Source organism: Ascaphus truei, chromosome 4 (assembly GCF_040206685.1).
Source record: "Ascaphus truei isolate aAscTru1 chromosome 4, aAscTru1.hap1, whole genome shotgun sequence".
NCBI classification, from domain to species: Eukaryota; Metazoa; Chordata; class Amphibia; order Anura; family Ascaphidae; genus Ascaphus; species Ascaphus truei.
The window spans coordinates 23,193,519-23,214,378 of NC_134486.1; the positions used below are offsets into that span (position 1 = coordinate 23,193,519).

General features: G+C 50.2%; 1 protein-coding gene across 1 annotated transcript in view; it reads left to right on the top strand.

The window, feature by feature from the left end:
- BABAM2 (BRISC and BRCA1 A complex member 2) overlaps positions 1 to 20,860 on the top strand; it is a 290,627-nt gene that overhangs the window by 139,454 nt on the left and 130,313 nt on the right. Inside the window, exon 7 of the mRNA XM_075595407.1 lies at positions 13,114 to 13,223. Coding sequence (XP_075451522.1) covers positions 13,114 to 13,223 — 110 coding nt within the window. The remainder of the gene's footprint in view (positions 1 to 13,113; positions 13,224 to 20,860) is intronic.

A 20,860-nucleotide genomic window follows, 5' to 3' on the forward strand; every position in this document is an offset into this window, starting at 1 on the left:
TTTCCCGCCTTTTCCTGCTCCATTTTGCAGCCGTCCATAGGTCGCCATTGAGCCTCCATGCTTTCTAATGGCAGAAGTAGCGGTTTTGGACCTGCTTTCCAGTGACGACCAGCAGGTGGCGTCCGAGAGGAGGAGCGGCGGTTTCCCATTGTAAGTCAATGGGCTCATTGACATCAATGGAGATTCCTCAATGCCGGCCTCGAGGAACAGGTTGGCAGCCATCCAAACCGCAGAACGCAAAAGCAGATACAATGTCTTTTAAAAGATTTTAATCACTTTGGTCAAGTTCAACGACAATTGGCATGGGAATCTTGGGTTCTAGGGCCCCTGGGAATAAAGTATTTTTTGTCCCTAACCTCTAGGAACCCCCACACACGATCCACACCTTGTCCGGGAATAAGGGACCCCCGTAAGGGGTCGAGCGGAGAAGGAGGGTCGCACCATTGAATCCAATGGCGGCGGGCGCCATGCATTGTCAATGGCGGTGCCGGCCATTGATTCCAATGGGGAAAAGCCGCATGACGAAAAAACGACAAAGTGTGAAATGTTGAAATGTGTAAGTCCATATCTCCGGTTCTGGAATGACCAGAGGGATGGGATTTGGGTGGCATATAGCCAAGGTTCCGGCTTTAATGCATGCCCATTCCCAGCCCTCTCGGACCAACCAGAGAGAGTGCGGACGGAGGTAAAGATTTGTGAAGTTTCTCATAGACTTCAATGTGGCGGTTCCTCCATTGAAAGTCTATGGCGCGAAACTCCATTGACTACAACGGCGGAGTTGCTCCATTGAAACCCACGGCGGCGGAGCCCGTTGTTTTCAATGGGGATTTAGTGAAACGCTGAGATTTCTTTTTAGCGGAGATTTTTATAATAAAATATGAAACGGTTTATGTGATATTTGTATAACTCCGGTTCCATAGGTCGCAGCAGGCTGAAAGTGGGACGCTATAGTGTACCACTTCTGGCATTAAGGTCTGGAAAGTTTGGACCCGCTGGACCTACCAGAACTGGGTATTTTAATATGTGTAGGTATTAAAATGTATATGGGGTTTTGGGTCTGCTCTGAAAACTGCAGACTGCTATGGTAATAGGCAGGAAGAGCATCCTGCAAGAATTAACATAGCCCGTTGATCAAAAAGGTAACTGCCCTAATTGTTTATACTGGGGGCAAGAACAAAGGGGCTGAGTGGTTTTAAGTGTGATACTTCAAACTTACAATGGAAGCCAAAATCTGCTTCAAAGGGATTTGTGCTAGACAGCTCAGCACCTAGAGTGTAAGAGAAGGGGGTAAATGGTATATAAGTCAGTCAGAGTCACCCCTTACTCAAGTGTTCCTTCATGTGCCTTCATGAGCTGCATGAGCTGCATGTATTGCTGTGATGTCAACTGAATTATGGAAGAAATGGCCCATCCTGTATCCTGATGGCTTTCTTGTCCTAATTTTTAAGTAAGTGTCAATATTTTGTCTGTTATTTGTATATCTCGTGTCTTCACCTTTATCAAGGAATACATTATATTTTATCATATCTAAGTCTCGTCCGGTTCAACCCAGTTATATCTTTGGTGGTGTATTATTAATAGCCTGTCACAAAGCTCCCGTCGCAGGCTTATTAATAAAACTGGTGGCAGCGGCGGGATTGAACTGGACCTGTATTACAGTGTACTGAGGGATACTGTAATATAGTGGGAACTCGATGGTAAGTGCGAGTTCCTGGGACTAAAGATATTGAACACACAGTGTACAACATATAACACAAGATATGGCACCTCCTCACTGTTCCCCTACTTGTGAGAAGCATTGGCTCCAGAACCAAAGTGCCGGCCATCCGTCTGACTGGAGCCGGGCACCGAGACCGGAGGAGTGCATCAAGTCGGCGCGGGGACCAGCAGCCGGCAAGGTTGAGAGAGAGGCAGCGATCGGTGAGCATGAAACCCGGCAGGCTGAGCAAAGATCCACAGCTGCAGCCGCTGTAACCATCAAACCTCCCGGAGAGCAGGGAATGGAACCAGCTCCGGGACGGCAGGGACTTGTGGAGGGAGCGGGTGATTGCGGAGACCCCGAGAGTTTTACAGCCGGAGAGGTAACGGCCATTGCGGCGGCCAGTCCATTTTCCCTGTAAGAGCTTTCACTGTTGTCTGCGTGGGGAGGGATGTGGTCCCAGGCGGAGTGGAACGAGCTCCAGAGGCTGGCGTTGTCCTGACCCACTTACCCCCTCCCAGAGCCCGGCTCAAGCAACTCCGCTCTGGACTCCGTTGCCCCTTGCTGGGGTTAGTCCACCGGCGGCGGAGAAGCTCCGGAATGAGCCCGGCGCTCGAGCAACTCCGCTCTGGACTTCATTGCCCATTGCTGGGGTTAGTCCACCGGTGGCGGAGAAGCTCCGGCAGGCGCTGCCGCACTGCCAACAAACGGGTCACAATAATGCCCGGTGCCCGGACCGTGCGCGGTCGGGCGAAGAAGCCCCTCAGGGCCAGCGCTCACGAGCTGTGGAAAAGATGACCCAGTTAGCGGCATCCTCTGATGGCTCCCGCCCAGCCAGGGCGACAACCCTCCTCGGGACGTCTCCTGGAGAACCTGGATGGGCTGCATCGGCAACAGCGGCGGAGAGCAGCGGCCATCCACCTGATCCCGGCAGAGAAACGGCGGCGGAGAAGAAGCCGCCACTCCGTCATCCTGCCGGAGGCAATTTTATTTGGGGGAGGGTTGGGGTGTGCGGGAGGTGGGCGTTTCACAGTGTTTGGCGGAGTCAGCGATTCCCAGCGATTACCGGAGCCCCACAATCCACGCCGGCGACCCTGCATCAAAGCTGGGTACTGATGCGGCAGCTACCCGGGGCTCGCCCATGGCGGCGACGGCGGCGGAAGAGCCGCGATTCCGGCAAAGTGCCGGAGCCCTTTTTGAGTGGGGGGAGGGACAGGGTTTGCGGGAGGGGGTTATTTTACCTGGTTTGGCGGGAGCTGTGTTCCTCCACAAAGACCTGGAACCCTTGTCCTGCACCGTTGTACATGTACCCAACCCGGGCGCTGTCGCGGCAGCAGCCCGTTGCTGACCAGCCCAGATGGTGCCGGCGGCGGCCACTCCAGTCCCCCTGCAGTCGGGATCAACGAAGGCGGCGGTCTCTGCGGGGACCAGCGAGGTAATTCAGACCAAGTCGCAGGCTGACCCTGACTTATTTTTTCCTATGACTGTACCACGTTGTTTCACTGTAGAGGTGACCGGGGGGTGGCAGGAGATAGGGGTACCAGGGGAGGGGAAGGAAGGGCAGCTTGTAGGGCAGCCAGGCTTCCCCATTACCCTGGCGGAACAGCAAGGGGACTCTCAGTTAAGAGCTCCACTGTTGCAGCCTTGCTATGGGCTGGAGGTATCGGGTTGTGGCAAAGTTAGACCACCCCCAAATTACCTGCCAGCCAGGAGCTAAGGTGGGTGCATCTGCACCAGCAACCCTGAGCTCATCCCCGGTAATGGGGAGGCAGTGTCAGGGAGATGGCCTCACTCAGGTGTCCCTAGGATCCAGGTTAGGATTAGCTAGGGAGAAGCAGAGTGAGGGGAGGCTGCAGGTAGGTAGCCAGCATCAGGTCTCAGTGAGAGAAGAAGGGCTAGTGGTAGCCGGGGAGGGAAAGCAGCAGGTATGGCAGCTAGAGTTCCCCATTACCCTGGCAGAGCCTCAGGGGGTGTCTCAGATCAGCAACCCCCTGTTGCAGCCTAGCTATGGGCTGGGAGTATCATGGGCAGTGGCCAGCTTGTGCCACCCCAGGGATACCTGCCAGCCAAGAGCTAAGGCAGTTGCATCTGGAGAGGTGCCCCTGAGCTCATCCCTGGTAAGGGGGAGACAAGGTCAGGGAGGTAGGTGCACTCAGGTAGTTCCAGTGTCTGGGTTAGGATTGCCAATGGGAAGAGAGGAGTGCAGGTGGGCTGCAGGGAGGTAAGCAGCAGGAGTCTTCAGCAGGGGCTGAGGTGCTGGGCCTATGGGAGGCTAGGCAGGGAGACACTGGGGAGCAGGGGGAGATAGGTCAGTGGGGTGTCAGGCAGCTGGCCGAAGCTAGGGATGGGCTAAGTAGGCAGGAGATCCCTTGTTCTGACCGGCCAGGAGTGACCCCCCTGACAGATTCCCCAGGGTTCCCAGAGGAGGGGCTGTGGATAGATAGGCAGCCAGGGATGAGAGTCAAGGGTATAGCAGAGCAGCTACAGGTGGGCACAGGGCCAGGGCAGGTAGGGTCCCTACGGCATAGTGACATAGCTCTTTCCCAGACTTGGTTGACAGGAAAGCGACTGTCTGTGCTTGATAGCTGGCCTCTTGCTGGTGCAGAGACATGCCAGTCTCTGGGCAGTGTGCAGCCTGGTCTGCAAAGGGGCCCCTTCACCATGGACTTGGTTCACCAGGCACTGGGTGGGGGGCAGAGGGAGGCAAAGGAGAATGCCCGGCGGCCACGGTGGAGCCCTGCTCCGCAGGATCTGGACTTCACTATCCACTGTGGCCAGGACAATGTACTGGACAATGCCGGAGGACAATTTTGCCAGGCCAATCCCTCAGGACTTATTGAGTGCTTCAAGGGCGCCAGTGGTGTCCCAGTGCCAGGGGAGGCACCCATTGAGCAGGGGAGGTGTGATGATAGAGAGGATTTGGCCCGGGATTAAAGGGGTTACACCCCATTTGGCCACCCTCTACTCTCACCTGGGAAGCAAGGGGTTAACTGGGCTGAGGTCTAGTAATGTGTTTTGCCTTGCTTCAATATTCAAATGTTTATTCCCCTGTGTAAATGTATTGTGTTATCCTGGTGTTTGCACTCACACATACACTAGGGTTGATGCGGGAGGGAAGGAGTTAATGTTAAAATAGTGATTATAGCCCTTTGTGTAATTTTCCCGCCTTTTCAGGCTCCATTTTGCAGCCGTCCATAGGTCGCCATTGAGCCTCCATGCTTTCTAATGGCAGAAGTAGCGGTTTTGGACCTGTTTTCCAGCGACGACCAGCAGGTGGCGTCCGAGAGGAGGAGCGGCTGTTTCCCATTGTAAGTCAATGGGCTCATTGACTTCAATGGAGATTCCTCAACGCCGGACTCGAGGAACAGGTTGGCAGCCATCCAAACCGCAGACCGCAAAAGCGGATACAATGTATTTTAAGAGTTTAATCACTTTGGTCAAGTTCAACGACAATTGGCGTGGGAATCTTGGGTTCTAGGGCCCCTGGGAATAAAGTTCTTTTTGTCCCTAACCCCTAGGAACCCCCACACACGATCCTCACCGGGTCCGGGAATAAGGGACCCCCGTAAGGGGTCGAGCGGAGAAGGAGGGTCGCACCATTGAATCCAATGGCAGTGGGCGCCATGCATTGTCAACGCCGGCCATTGATTCCAATGGGAAAATGCCGCATGGACCTACCAGAACCGGGTATTTTAATATGTGTAGGTAATACAATGTATATGGGGTTTTGGGTCTGCTCTGAAAACTGCAGACTCCAGCTGCTATGGTAATAGGCAGGAAGAGCATCTTTCAAGAATTAACATAGCCCGGTGATCAAAAAGGTAACTGCCCTAATTGTTTATACTGGGGGCAAGAACAAAGGGGCTGAGTGGTTTTAAGTGTGATACTTCAAACTTACAATGGAAGCCAAAATCTGCTTCAAAGGGATTTGTGCTAGACAGCTCGGCGCCTAGAGTGTAAGAGAAGGGGGTAAATGGTATATAAGTCAGAGTCACCCCTTACTCAAGTGTTCCTTCATGTGCCTCCATGAGCTGCATGTATTGCTGTGATGTCAACTGAATTATGGAAGAAATGGCCCATCCTGTATCCTGATGGCTTTTCTTGTCCTAACCTTTAAGTAAGTGTCAATATTTTGTCTGTTATTTGTATATCTCGTGTGTTCACCTTTATCAAGGAATAAATTATATTTTATCATATCTAAGTCTCGTCCGGTTCAACCCAGTTATATCTTTGGTGGTGTATTATTAATAGCCTGTCACAAAGCTCCCGTCACAATGCTCTTCCCCACTTTGCATCTTTGGTCCTCTTCTGCTGCACTGACGGCCATTTAGTGAACCCCGAGCCGAATCTTCGCAGAACGGATTAATTGGCGACGTAGCTAACTACTTATCATTGTATTGATGGATATATTAACGGGAGAAAAAAAAAACGGCAGCTTGAACTGCTGCTTTACAAAGGGATGTTGATTATTTCTTTTTAGGCTTGGGTCCCGCGATGTGCACGACACTCGCGCGCCACTCACCAGCTCCTTCCTCCCTAGTTGGCCCCAGCTCCTCCTCGCGTCCAGGCTCACTACACACTGTGACGCGTCGCCGCTCGGGATCACTATTGTAGCCCCTGCTGGCTGACGCGTGGTGTGGCAGGGAGCCAATGAGGAGGGGAGATAGCCGGCAGAGGGGTGGATCCTTCCTCAATGCTGGACACACAGACACATACACGGCCCCCCCTCCCCATCATGGCCTCGCCTACCCGACCAGTTTAGGCCATGCCCCCACTCCTAAAAACGGCTCCTTAAAGACCGCAGATTGCGGTGAAGTGCTGTGCACGCGCCTCCAGGACGCAAGGCTGGCGCGTGCAGCGGGGCCTAAGCAAACACAGTCCAATCCTTGTTTTTTCGGCTTCCATTTTTACATTTTGCTCCTTTTTTGATTAAAGGTGCCCGTGCTATCTGTAAGGGGGATAAAAAAGGTTAGTGCACAGTGCTGGATAATGTGGATTTCATTTCTTTGTAGGAATATTGGACGAGCACTAGATATTTGGTATACAATTTCAAATTAAATAGTTACACAGAATTTGCGCTTCTTTTAATGCCTATTGGGGCCTTGTATGCTTTGTGGGGATTTTCAGCTGAAAACCTCTGCTTTGTACTACATAGAATTACCTTTTCAGTATTTTCTAAACCTTCCTCTTGGAGAATGGCACAAATACCTATATTTGAAGTGCTCTTTTGGGGGGGTGGGGGGTGGGATTGTACTGAATAAGGAAGATTTCAAGGCACTTATGCATTATGGGGGATTTATCATCATTGCTAGTGTGTGAACCTCTAAGTTTTATACTCACACTTTTAGGGGGTCCCTGGTAGAAGTAAATACTGTGTGTGTATTGGGGAGCAGTTCCAGTAGCCGTGCTGGGGGGGGTCCCTGGTAGAAGGAAATACTGTGTGTATTGGGGAGTAGTTCTAGTACCCGTGCTGGGGGGTCCCTGGTAGAAGTAAATACTGTGTGTAATGGGGAGCAGTTCTAGTAGCCATGCTGGGGGGCTCCTGGTAGAAGTAAATACTGTGTGTGTATTGGGGAGCAGTTCCAGTAGCCGTGCTGGGGGGTCCCTGGTAGAAGTAAATACTGTGTGTAATGGGGAGCAGTTCTAGTAGCCATGCTGGGGGGTCCCTGGTAGAAGTAAATACTGTGTGTGTATTGGGGAGCAGTTCCAGTAGCCGTGCTGGGGGGTCCCTGGTAGAAGTAAATACTGTGTGTGTAATGGGGAGCAGTTCCAGTAGCCGTGCTGGGGGGTCCCTGGTAGAAGGAAATACTGTGTGTGTATTGGGGAGCAGTTCCAGTAGCCGTGCTGGGGGGTCCCCGGTAGAAGTAAATACTGTGTGTGTATTGGGGAGCAGTTCCAGTAGCCGTGCTTGGGGGTCCCTGGTAGAAGGAAATACTGTGTGTGTATTGGGGAGCAGTTCCAGTAGCCGTGCTGGGGGGTCCCCGATAGAAGGAAATACTGTGTGTTTTGGGGAGCAGTTCCAGTAGCCGTGCTGGGGGGTCCCCGATAGAAGGAAATACTGTGTGTATTGGGGAGCAGTTCCAGTAGCCGTGCTGGGGGGTCCCCGATAGAAGGAAATACTGTGTGTTTTGGGGAGCAGTTCCATTAGCCGTGCTGGTTCTGAACAAGAGGAGATTTGTTGCATGTTCTGACCCCTTTTAAAGGAGAAATCCATGCAATATCCTACATGTGTTACTTTTATATTTAAATAAATCAGTTCTGTAGTATAATAAATATTAGTATTAGATAATACTACTTTTTTTAAATTTATTCTGTTAACTGTTATTTATAACCGTTAATGCCATTTTTAATGAGTTTTAAAATACTGAGCATCCCTTGATTTCTATAGCAGGTTGCACCTCCCCAGCAGTGCAAGATATTTGCAACACTTTCCTATTTGTGACCATTTGCAGCTCAAACTGCTGGGAATATTGGCAACAAACTGTTACAATAGATAATGTTACCTTCGTAATAGAAGAATACATTGTAGCTGCTGAGTTACACTGACCGAAGGATTGATTGAAACTGAAAGGCGGCCATTTAGTGAACCCTAGGAAGCAGGATCTTTGCTGATCGATCACGGGAGAACCAAATCAGTCAATCTGCAGCTTAGGTAATTAGTTTTCAATAAAAGTAATCAACGGCTGCAAATAAAAAACAAAAGAAAGATTATTATTTTTTTTTAAATGTGCCTTTTGGATTGCCGCTTTAATGAACGAACAAGAAAGTTTCCATAAATTAAATTATATTGTGCAGAGCTCTAGAAACCGTAAAGGTTAATTACTCATCTATTCTGCAGTCGGGAGCACAACAGCTACAATATAACCTTATATTAGTACGGGTAACAAACTGTGCCTGAGGTGAAAGTTGTAACACAAAGCTCGTGCACTGCGGGCAGGGCTCAAAAAGAGGCGTGCTAGCGCCTGTTTCACAGAGGAAGTGTCTGCCAGAGCTACCAAAGGATGCCCAGTACATTAAAACTCATTAAAAATAGCTTTAACTTGGGGGGGAAATGCAGTAAGTATGATCTAATACTACAGAATTGAGTTATGAAATAAAACACGATTACGTCTGTATTGCTGCTTTAAAAGGTATCGTAAACTCTGGCAAATTGAGTAATAGATTTGTTTTGTTCAAACTCTGGTTAAATGTATGGTTAACAATTGATTATTAAAACCATTGTATGGGGCTTTAGTGCAGGGGTGCTCCAATCCAGTCCCCCCCTCTCCCCCCCTAAACAGGTCAGGTTTTCAGGAAATCCCTGCTTCAGCACAGGTGGCTTAGTCGAAGACTGAGCGTCTGATTGAGCCACCTGTGCTGAAGCAGGGATATCCTGAAAACCTGACCTCTAGGGAGGGGGGTTGAGGACTGGAGATGAGCACCCTGCTTTAGTGCACCGCATTATACTCCTTCTGCTGGAATCTGAAGCACGGTGGGAATTAGCGGCACGAACCTTACGGAATTGGAAGAAATACAAGAAATGTGTGCAAGTGGAAACGCACAAAGCGAACAGCAGCGCAACGCCCGCTCCCAACACAGGGTGACCTGCTTGTTTGGTCAATTTATTTTTGTTACGAGGTGTTTTTAGTGTAATAATTTGGCCGTAAACGTATTATCTCACTGCCAGGCCAAAATAACCAACAGATCAGGTGATTAAAATAATATATATATATTTTTTGTTTTGTTATGTGTAGCTGCATATGAGCGATATGTGACTTGTGTAGTGTGCGCTGGGGAACGAGCGACGTTACTGTGCAAAGCTGGGGCAGCACCAGCCGACTTTCACAGACTCACTAATACAGGGGGGCTCAACTCCTGTCCTCAAGCCCGCCGCACAGGTCAGGTTATCAGGATATCCCTGCTTCAGCCCAAGTGGCTCACAGTCCCTGCTTCAGCCCAAGTGGCTCACAGTCCCTGCTTCAGCCCAAGTGGCTCACAGTCCCTGCTTCAGCCCAAGTGGCTCACAGTCCCTGCTTCAGCCCAAGTGGCTCGCAGTCCCTGATTCAGCCCAGGTGGCTCACAGTAACTGTTATCTCTATTATCTGTACCCCTCACCCATCCCGTATTTTGCTGTCTGTACCTCTCACCCATCCCTTATTTTGCTTTCTGTACCTCTCACCCATCCCTTATTTTGCTGTCTGTACCCCTCACCCATCCCTTATTTTGCTGTCTGTACCCCTCACCCATCCCTTATTTTGCGGTCTGTACCTCTCACCCATCCCATATTTTGCGGTCTGTACCTCTCACCCATCCCGTATTTTGCTGTCTGTACCTCTCACCCATCCCTTATTTTGCGGTCTGTACCTCTCACCCATCCCGTATTTTGCTGTCTGTACCCCTCACCCATCCCGTATTTTGCTGTCTGTACCCCTCACCCATCCCGTATTTTGCTGTCTGTACCCCTCACCCATCCCTTATTTTGCGGTCTGTACCTCTCACCCATCCCGTATTTTGCTGTCTGTACCCCTCACCCATCCCTTATTTTGCTGTCTGTACCCCTCAACCCACCACTTTATAACTTTCTAAAATGTCTTAATAAAGAGAAAGTAAAAAAAAAAATCTTTATGCAAAACTGTCGCTAATCCTCAAAATACACAATAAAATATACAGGACACACAATATACTGTGCTCCAACCTTCAATAAATACAGGTTTTTTTTTCTAAAGAGCAGTACAGCATTTTAATCACCTTCCAGTAAGCACCTTTGTAACCAATTTTGAAAGCACAATTTTGAATAAGGCTTAACCGTAATCGTCAACGATGGATCCCGTCAAACGTCCCAATCCTCATAAGCACACATATATTGACGGCCGTGTGAATAAGATGCTATAATTGTTTATCGTGGGAGAAAGATGTTATAACCCCACCAATCTGAGATCAGTCCATAGCCAAATAATTGGTTAATTAAAAAATATGCCTGGGGCTATGGACCTTTCCACCCCTATCCCTGCTATGGGACACTGACCTGACTGTGCTAGTTTGTCCCTCCATACCAACGGACTTGAAATCCTCACACCTCTTTCTAAGTGTATGATTTGAGCTACAATTCTGACCCGGTGTTACAACAATAATAACCAGTGTTTTCTTATTTTCCTACACTTCTTGAAAAATGTAATTGTATACCTCTTTTTCAGTGTCGCCAGATGTTGTTTATTTTCTGATTTACCCAATAAAATATTTGGGGGGGGAAGCTGCCTGGAAACACATACGAGGCCTGTTAGGACCTCTGATTATGACTTCACATCTTGCCAGCACTGAGGGGTTTAAAGGGCTTACTGGGAATGTTTAAATGCATTCCAAGGAGCCACAGCGTTGCAGCTGTAAAAAGATACATTTCATACCTCCAGTTATTGCTAGGCAATAAAATCCTTTTATTGACACTGTTGTTGACTTCAGTAAGTGCTCATGTGGCTGAGAGATTGCATACTGTATTTGCCCTGGATTTGTGTCAGATCATCTCTTTGACAAGTATCTGTTACCCCTGCAGTGTGATCTTTTCTCCTGTAAAAACAAGACCGCCCTTAATAGACGATAGCAATGTATATGTGTAGGGGCTCACAGTGTGGCTATTTTGTACATTTAGAAATGCTGTTCCTTTCCCTGGTGTCTCACTTTAAAACTCCCAAGCAAAATTCAGTTGGAATATTTTCAGAAGCTATGAAAAAAAAATGGTCAGTCTTACTAATTATCTCAAGTAGAGCAGCGGTGCTCAAACTGGGAGGCGCGAGAGGTTTACAGAGGCCCCGCGCGCTTCCCGAAGGCGTTTAAATTAAGTGCCGGGAGAGCGGCAGGGCCTCTGTAAACATTTACTTACCTTGGCTCCACACGCGTCGCCATGGCAACGCGGCATGAAACGACTCCGCGAGGTCATGTGATATCACGTTGACGTCATGACGCCAGAGCCGAGGTAAGTGGGGGGTGAGGGGGGGAGGGGCTAGTGGGCGTGAGGTGACAGCCGCAGGGGGGCGCAGGGAAAAAAGTTTGCGCCCCCCTGAAGTAGAGGATAGCACGGTGTTAGCCCGTAGAGAGAGAGAGCTGTTGTAAGTGATGTTTAAGAAGACTGCAAGCTTTCAGGTGAAGCCTGAAGAAGGGACAAGAGTGATCCTGAAAGTGCAAATATTGCGGTGTTATTTATCTATCTTTTTCGATCTACCTGTGTATCCGCCACAAGAGAGCAGTGTGCATGACTGTGATATTCCTGCTGTATAGACTTAGACATTTTGGGCCTACATTTGCAAAGCTGTTCAACATATCTTAGATCAGGGGTAGCCAACTCCAGTCCTCAAAGGCCACCAACAGGTCAGGTTTTTAGGATATCCCTGCTTCAGCACAAAGACTGAGCCTCTGAGTCACCCATGCTGAAGCAGGGATATCCTGAAAACCAGACCTGTCAGGGGGGCTTGTGGACTGGAGTTGAGCACCCATGATGTAAGTAATATGTAGAGGAGGTCAGCGGCCTGCTGGACCTGATTTGAGGAATGAGTAGGAAAATATTGGTCAACATGTAGAAGCTTCAATCATGGAGGCCTGGAAGGAAAAAAAGAGGGATTTCTTATTTCTCCACTGACTGACATTGTGTTGTGGGGTCTTTTATCAGGGAAAATTATATATATCTATACTATATTTCTAAGTTTGTTATTCCGTTTTGTTTGTTTGTATGTCCGAAGCATCGAAATCTCACAAATGGCACAACGTAGCACAACGAAACTTTTACTGGACATTGTGCTGCGAATTTGTAGGTCAACGCAACTATTTTGAGCTTCCAATGTCACTCACCTCCCAAATTATGGGCATTCTAAGTTTCCATCGGGTGTCCAGCAAATCTGTTAGAGCAGGAGCGGGGGGCGTGGCTACTAATGGAGGGGGCGTGTCCTTGGCTGGATTGGGGCTGTGTGTGTGTGAGATGTGTGGGGGAGATGTGCCAGCGAGGGAGAGGGGGGAGATGTGCCAGCTAGCGGGGGGAGATGTACCAGCAGGGGAGGGGGGGGGCGGGGAGATATGCCGGCACCGAGGGAAGATGCGGCAGCAGCGCGGGGAGATGTGCCGGCAGCCGGGGAAGATGCGGCAGCAGCGCGGGGAAATGTGCCGGCAGCCGGGTTAGATGCCAGAGTGAGCTAATTTTTCAAGAGTCTGATATCACAATGCACAGAGAAGCCAGGTTCAGGTTCAGGACAATAATGTAATGATATAAGGATAGAGGAAATTAAATATTATTTTTCAAACATGTAGCTCTGTCACCACAGAAGGAAGGTGAACATGTAGCTATGTTTGGTTCTTACCTATTAAAACATGATTAACTTCAGCTGCTGTGCCTGTATTTCTGTTCTTTGTCATCAACTGGAAGGTTATAATGTTCTCTCTCAATTTGTGTCTAGGATGCTAATGAAGACCCAGGGGAAGATGTTGCTCTCCTTTCAGTCAGTTTTGAGGACACAGAAGCCATCCAAGTTTCCCCCAAGCTCTACCTCTCCCCCCGCATAGAACAGTAAGTGTGCAATCTCTACCTCTCCCCCCGCATAGAACAGTAAGTGTGCAATCTCTACCTCTCCCCCCGCATAGAACAGTAAGTGTGCAATATCTAGCTCTCCCCTCACATAGAACAGTAAGTGTGCACGCTCTACCTCTCCCCCGCATAGAACAGTAAGTGTGCAATCTCTACTTCTCCCCCCGCATAGAACAGTAAGTGTGCAATATCTAGCTCTCCCCTCACATAGAACAGTAAGTGTGCAAACTCTACATCTCCCCTGCATAGAACAGTAAGTGTGCAAGGCTCCTATCTCCTGTATCTCAAATCCATGTAGCCAGATGATTGGCTATTTGTGGAAATATTGTAACTTTCCTAAAAGTATATTATTAGCCCAGATAAAAATGATTCATTTAGTTCTTACTTATATTTGCTTATCAAGAATGAAAGATACAGATGTTGAGGTCCGCTCATATCCCTTCTCCAGGCATGCCAACAATAGGAGTGAGTCTTACTAATTGTAAGTCAGTCTTACTCATTGTTATTATTAGTCTGCCGGTAGCCACACTGTTTTTTCGATAGTGATGCATTGTAAAGGAACAGCATGAGTATTAGTATTAGTATTAGTGCGCTGCATTCAAGGCCTGTGTCTTCAAACGAGTCAAAAGCGAAAAATGTTTCAAGACAATTTTTTTGTTCTGAATCTCTAAAATCTCATTGAATTGGTTTAACTTGATCCGTGAGAGCGCCACATATTCTTATCACTAACCAAGTGCGACTCTCTACTTGTTCTATACGTCCGCTTCCTAACACTTGTATCGTCTATCTGAAGAACAGCTAAAATGTGGTCACGTGACCAAAAATATACAGGGATGTTGGACTGCTAGCTAGGGCAGTCGTAAACCTAAATGACCTAGAGTGTAGGATTACTGACTGTCCTGCAGAATAAAATCATTTCTAGTTTCCAGAAAAATTGTGAAAATTAATACCTACAGTTAAAATAAAAGTCCAAGCTTTAAAAAAAAGTAAATACTGTAGAGGAAAGGGACATTTTAGCGCCTGATTTGACACTAATGGTAATCTCAGTCTTGCTCTTACAATGAAGAATAAACATGGTTTTTGTTGGCTGATCCCATGTCAGGTTTAAGGGAATGGTGGCATTACACACACATTGGAATGGTGATCTGTTCAGAGAAAGGAGCATGATTCGTTCACTTTTCCGCTGTGTTTTTATGCCAGGCAGATCTATTACCCAACAAAGTGGCCTTCACCACTTTGACCTACTGAGGAGATGGCTTCACCTGGCTGCTTCTTGTCATAGCATGTCCGCCACATCCCAAACACACGCCAGCTCACTCCAGCGTCTTCCCACTTCGTATTGTGAAAGGCTGTAAAAGAACCTTGTATGTGGAACACAAGCAGGGGATGATGTTTTCACATTGTGCTCCTGTTCGAGAGATGTTCTCTGGAATAGTGGATATGTAAGTAATAATCCCAGAAGAACAGGGCATTATTGGCCAGTAATGCCCTGTTCTCAGGGGATTATTACTATTATAGGCTAAATGTAGCTTTTTTTTAAAATTTTTCATAAAAAAGATACACTTTTGTAGTCATATTCATTTTTATCAGCATGATTATCTACATTCTTATGCTTTTACTGCAAGTTTATTAAAGGAAATTGTACGTACACACAGCCCCCTCTACATATGCACACACACACTGCAGCCCCACTCTATACACACAAACACACTGCAACCCCCCCTCTATATACACAAATACTCTGCAGTCCTCCCTACACACTGAGCAGCCCCCTGCTCTACACCCACAAAACACAGAAACACACTGCAGCCCCCTGTAAACCCACAAAAGTGCAGACACACACACACCAAAACAAACTCTGCAGCCCTCCTCCACCATTTACACCCACTGACAAACACACACACACACACACACACACACACACAGGTGCCCCTCTACATCCACAAAACACACACCAGCAGCCCCCCCCCCACTACACCCACTGCAGCCCCTCTGTAAACCCACACACAGCAGACACACACACACACAACACTCTGCACCTCTCCTCCACCAACAAAACACACACTGCAGCCCCCCCTCTGCACCCAAAAAACACACTGCAGACACACACAAACCAACAAAACAGGCTCTGCCACCTCTACATCTGCAAAAACACACCAGCAGCCCCTCCCTACACCCACTACAGCCCCCTGTAAACCCACACACTGCAGACACACACACAAACAAAACACTCTGCACCCCTCCTCCACCCACAAAACACAAACTGAAGACACACGCACTGCAGCCCCCCCCCCTCTACACACACACAGCAGACACACACTAAGAAAACACTCTTCTGGCCCCCTTTACACACAACAGACACACAAACCTTTCCCTTCACTCTCCTGTGCGGAGCTCTCTGCAGGCAGGGTGGGGGAGGATTCAGTGCCTGGCTGCAGGGAGGGGGAGGAGTCAGTGCCTGGCTGCAGGGAGGGGGAGGAGTCAGTGCCTGGCTGCAGGCAGGGGGAGGAGTCAGTGCCTGGCTGCAGGCAGGGTGGGGGAGGAGTCAGTGCCTGGCTGCAGGGAGAGTGGGGGAGGAGTCAGTGCCTGGCTGCAGGGAGAGTGGGGGAGGAGTCAGTGCCTGGCTGCAGGGAGAGTGGGGGAGGAGTCAGTGCCTGGCTGCAGGGAGGGGGATGAGTCAGTGCCTGGCTGCAGGGAGAGTGGGGGAGGAGTCAGTGCCTGGCTGCAGGGAGGGGGAGGAGTCAGTGCCTGGCTGCAGGCAGGGTGGGGGAGGAAGCAGTGCCTGGCTCCAGGCAGAGTGGGGGAGGAGTCAGTGCCTGGCTGCAGGCAGGGTGGGGGAGGAGTCAGTGCCTGGCTCCAGGCAGGGTGGGGGAGGAGTCAGTGCCTGGCTCCTAGCAGGGTGGGGGAGGAGTCAGTGTCTGGCAGCAGGCAGGGTGGGGGAGGAGTCAGTGCCTGGCTGCAGGGAGGGTGGGGGAGGAGTCAGTGCCTGGCTGCAGGGAGAGTGGGGGAGGAGTCGGTGCCTGGCTACAGGGAGGGGGAGGAGTCAGTGCCTGGCTGCAGGCAGGGTGGGGGAGGAGTTGTGCCTGGCTTCTGGCAGGGTGGGGGAGGGGTCAGTGCCTGGCTGCAGGCAGGGTGGGGGAGGAGTCGGTGCCTGGCTGCAGGCAGGGTGGGGGAGGAGTCAGTGCCTGGCTGCAGGCAGGGTGGGGGAGGAGTCAGGATGTGGCCGCAGGCAGGGTGGGGGAGGAGTCAGGATGTGGCCGCAGGCAGGGTGGGGGAGGAGTCAGGGCCTGGCTGTAGGCAGGGTGAGGGAGGAGTCAGGATGTGGCCGCAGGCAGGGTGGGGGAGGAGTCAGGGCCTGGCTGCAGGCAGGGTGGGGGAGGAGTCAGTGCCTGGCTGCAGGCAGGGTGGGGGAGGAGTCAGGATGTGGCCGCAGGCAGGGTGGGGGAGGAGTCAGGATGTGGCCGCAGGCAGGGTGGGGGAGGAGTCAGGGCCTGGCTGTAGGCAGGGTGAGGGAGGAGTCAGGATGTGGCCGCAGGCAGGGTGGGGGAGGAGTCAGGGCCTGGCTGTAGGCAGGGTGAGGGAGGAGTCAGGATGTGGCCGCAGGCAGGGAGGGGGAGGAGTCAGTGCCTGGCTGCAGGCAGGGTGGGGGAGGAGTTGTGCCTGGCTTCTGGCAGGGTGGGGGAGGGGTCAGTGCCTGGCTGCAGGCAGGGTGGTGGAGGAGTCGGTGCCTGGCTGCAGGCAGGGTGGGGGAGAAGTCAGTGCCTGGCTGCAGGCAGGGTGGGGGAGGAGTCAGGATGTGGCCGCAGGCAGGGTGGGGGAGGAGTCAGGGCCTGGCTGCAGGCAGGGTGAGGGAGGAGTCAGTGCCTTGCTGCTGCCTTCTGTCCAATCACCTCCCCTGTCTAAGGCCTCGGCCTCGGGCATGGTCAGCGCTTATGCGCTGACCCGTGCTGAGGCGCGCTTACGCTCGGCACTGAGCCCCTGCAGCCGCAATGAGAGCGGCTTTAGCAGGGGCTTGCTTACGCTTCCGCAAGCGTGCGGAGGCGTAAGTCTTAGCAAAATGTAAAAATTTTGCGCTCATGGGAGCGCAGGGCCGGTCACGTGAGCGGTTCGCCCAATGAGGGCGAACCAGCTCCGTGACGTCACTGGCCCGCCCCCGACACGCCCCTGGACGGCGCTCGGTCTAAGGCCAGGGAAAGCACCCGCTTTCCCTCAGCCTCAGCGCGCCTCCGCCCTGCATCACTGACCATGGACGCAGCCTAAGAGCTGATCTCACGCTTTGTGAATGAGAACTGAAAGCTGATTGGCTGAAAAACTTGGCCAAAAATTCCAGGCCAGTACTGATTGGTTAAAATTCTGGGCATTATCCAATCAGAGAGCAGGGATATCAATAATGTCCGGAATTTACCAGCTTTAGCTTATAATAGTGGATAATGGCTAGACTCGAGCACAGCAGCTCATCAGCCTTTGGGCACAGGAAACCTGGGTGAAAACGTATGAATGAAACACTAAAATCTCATGAGCATCTTTTAGGCCATGACCCGTACAAACATCCGAACGTGTTTCACGCCTCTTGCTCAGTCTCTTCAATGTGGTTTGTAGGTATCTTCCTCTGGCTGGAGAATACGTATTCGTTAATGGCGCCTAAGGCCCCAATTATAGTGACCGCATGCACCGAAAACAAAAGGCCGAATCTCTGAGGCAGGCCATAGAGCGCGCGCGCCATTTTTGAAAATACAATTCAATTTGGAGATTTTGCGCAACAGCCGTGTCACATGAGCGGTTCAGCGAATGAGGGCGAACCACTCATGTGACATCACAGCCACGCCTCCAGCCTAGTGTATGTTTCGCGCGTGACATCACGCGCTCAGTCGCACGCGCGGCCACTATAATCGCGGTCTAACTCTTCTCCAGCACACAAAGACAGCTACACGGCATATTGAATAGGGGACTTAGGCGGAGATTCACTAAGCGCAGAGTTAACGGAAGGTAACGCCGGACCAGGGTATGATACCCCACACCGGCACTTCGTGAATTTCGGTGTGAGATCTTTTGTAAATGGATTTTTTTGTGTAATAAGTTCTACATATCCTGTGACCTCTATAATAAAGTATTTCATTGTGTTGGTACATGAAATTGTAAGTTGTTTGTGGCAGGGATCATTTTCCTGGCAGCATTACAAACCATTCCTATTGTTACTGTTTGGGGTCTGAGGAATGATAATCTTAAAATTCATCAAAAGGAGCCCACATTTATTATGTGATAGATACGATGTATATCACCCAGTTGCCAAAACAAAACAGACCTGAGAAAACACAGCATTGAAACACCTTCTGTTGGTTTCTTACTGTCACATCCGCAGCTGCGAATGTCTCTAATGAGAGATAGTAACTCCGAAATAAATCAGGAGAGTCTTTAAAAAATCACTTTTGTGTATATTTGTCAAATATTATTTCTTACCAATGACCTGAACCCGTCCGCATGCATTGGGAAATCGCATCGTATTCGGAATGGTCATTTAGCATTGAATGCAGCATCGTATCAATTAATTATTATTATTTGTATGTCAAATGTTTGCAACACAATAATTGTAGGGGTCAATAATGATTGCTTTTTTGTTGTTGTTGTACAAATTGTTTGGAGTTTTCAATAGGGGAGAGGGTACAGAAAGAAAAAGGGGGCGGGTGGGGGGACCATCACATCACTCTCAACATACTGGTTTATCATTTCAAAACACACAAAACAGCATAGTTAATATCTTCAACTACCAATCGGCATCATTGGATCATCTCTACACATGAATAGTAGTGGCTTTAGGGGGCCACTTTTTAACAGCACCCTCTAGTTGGCTATTCCCTAAGGGTTTCTTTGGATGGCTTAATCAGAGTCAGAACCCATTTCCTAGGACTCCTGCCTTTTAGACATGAATCCAAGGTTCCCAGATCTTAATAAAGGATCTCATTCTATGGCACAGGAGGGCTGTCCATCCTCATAACCTCATTTATTCTCCTCTCAATCACACGTTTTGGGGGAGTATTCTGATTCTTCCAATATACTGACATCAAACATCTTGCTGCCGTTAGGATATGAGAAATCAGTTTTTTATTATTGTGATCAATGTCCTGTATTGGTTTGCCCAGGACTATAATTAATGGGTCCCATTGAATTGTAATTGCTGATACCACCTCTATCAAACTTTGTACTACCTTCCAATACCTCTGAATCTTGGGGTATCACCACAAATATGTACAAGATCACCAACCCGGCCACAAATAATGATTGCTTTTAACGTCACCCTTTTTACTTTGATATTATTACGCTTTCTCTGTGTCACTCGGGGAACGTTAGAGAGTAGGCAGCATTATAAATGTCCGAGAATCAGATTCACCTGTACTGAGAATCCGACATTCTGATGCCAAACACAGCTGGGCCAGGTTGGCAGACTGGAGACTCCAATCCGGCCTTCTGCCCTTGTACCACAGCTGGGCCAGGTTGGCAGGCTGGAGACTCCAATCCGGCCTTCTGCCCTTGTACCACAGCTGGGCCAGGTTGGCAGACTGGAGACTCCAATCCGGCCTTCTGCCCTTGTACCACAGCTGGGCCAGTTTGGCAGACTGGAGACTCCAATCCGGCCTTCTGCCCTTGTACCACAGCTGGGCCACGTTGGCAGACTGGAGACTCCAATCCGGCCTTCTGCCCTTGTACCACAGCTGGGCCAGGTTGGCAGACTGGAGACTCCAATCCGGCCTTCTGCCCTTGTACCACAGCTGGGCCAGGTTGGCAGACTGGAGACTCCAATCCGGCCTTCTGCCCTTGTACCACAGCTGGGCCAGGTTGGCAGGCTGGAGACTCCAATCCGGCCTTCTGCCCTTGTACCACAGCTGGGCCAGGTTGGCAGACTGGAGACTCCAATCCGGCCTTCTGCCCTTGTACCACAGCTGGGCCACGTTGGCAGACTGGAGACTCCAATCCGGCCTTCTGCCCTTGTACCACAGCTGGGCCACGTTGGCAGGCTGGAGACTCCAATCCGGCCTTCTGCCCTTGTACCACAGCTGGGCCACGTTGGCAGACCGGAGACTCCAATCCGGCCTTCTGCCCTTGTACCACAGCTGGGCCACGTTGGCAGACCGGAGACTCCAATCCGGCCTTCTGCCCTTGTACCACAGCTGGGCCAGGTTGGCAGGCTGGAGACTCCAATCCGGCCTTCTGCCCTTGTACCACAGCTGGGCCACATTGGCAGACTGGAGACTCCAATCCGGCCTTCTGCCCTTGTACCACAGCTGGGCCAGGTTGGCAGACCGGAGACTCCAATCCGGCCTTCTGCCCTTGTACCCAGAACTTGGCTTTCAGCAAAGCTCCTCCTGCTGGTAGCCGGGGTCCTGTGCTCCGTATCCTGCAGGGATCATTGTTCTGCGCCTGTTCCTCCAACGCCTAATATGAACAGTGTTGTGATTGTCACAGTTTCAGCATTGTCAGTGGGATAGCCAGCTAATCACACTTTCACATCGAAGGTAAAAACATGTTGAGATTGGTTATTCCTAAATCCTGCAGTGTCCTAAAGAGACGGGTTAAGAAACGCTGCTTAGACTGCCATGTGACGTGATGGTTACCTATCAACTTAG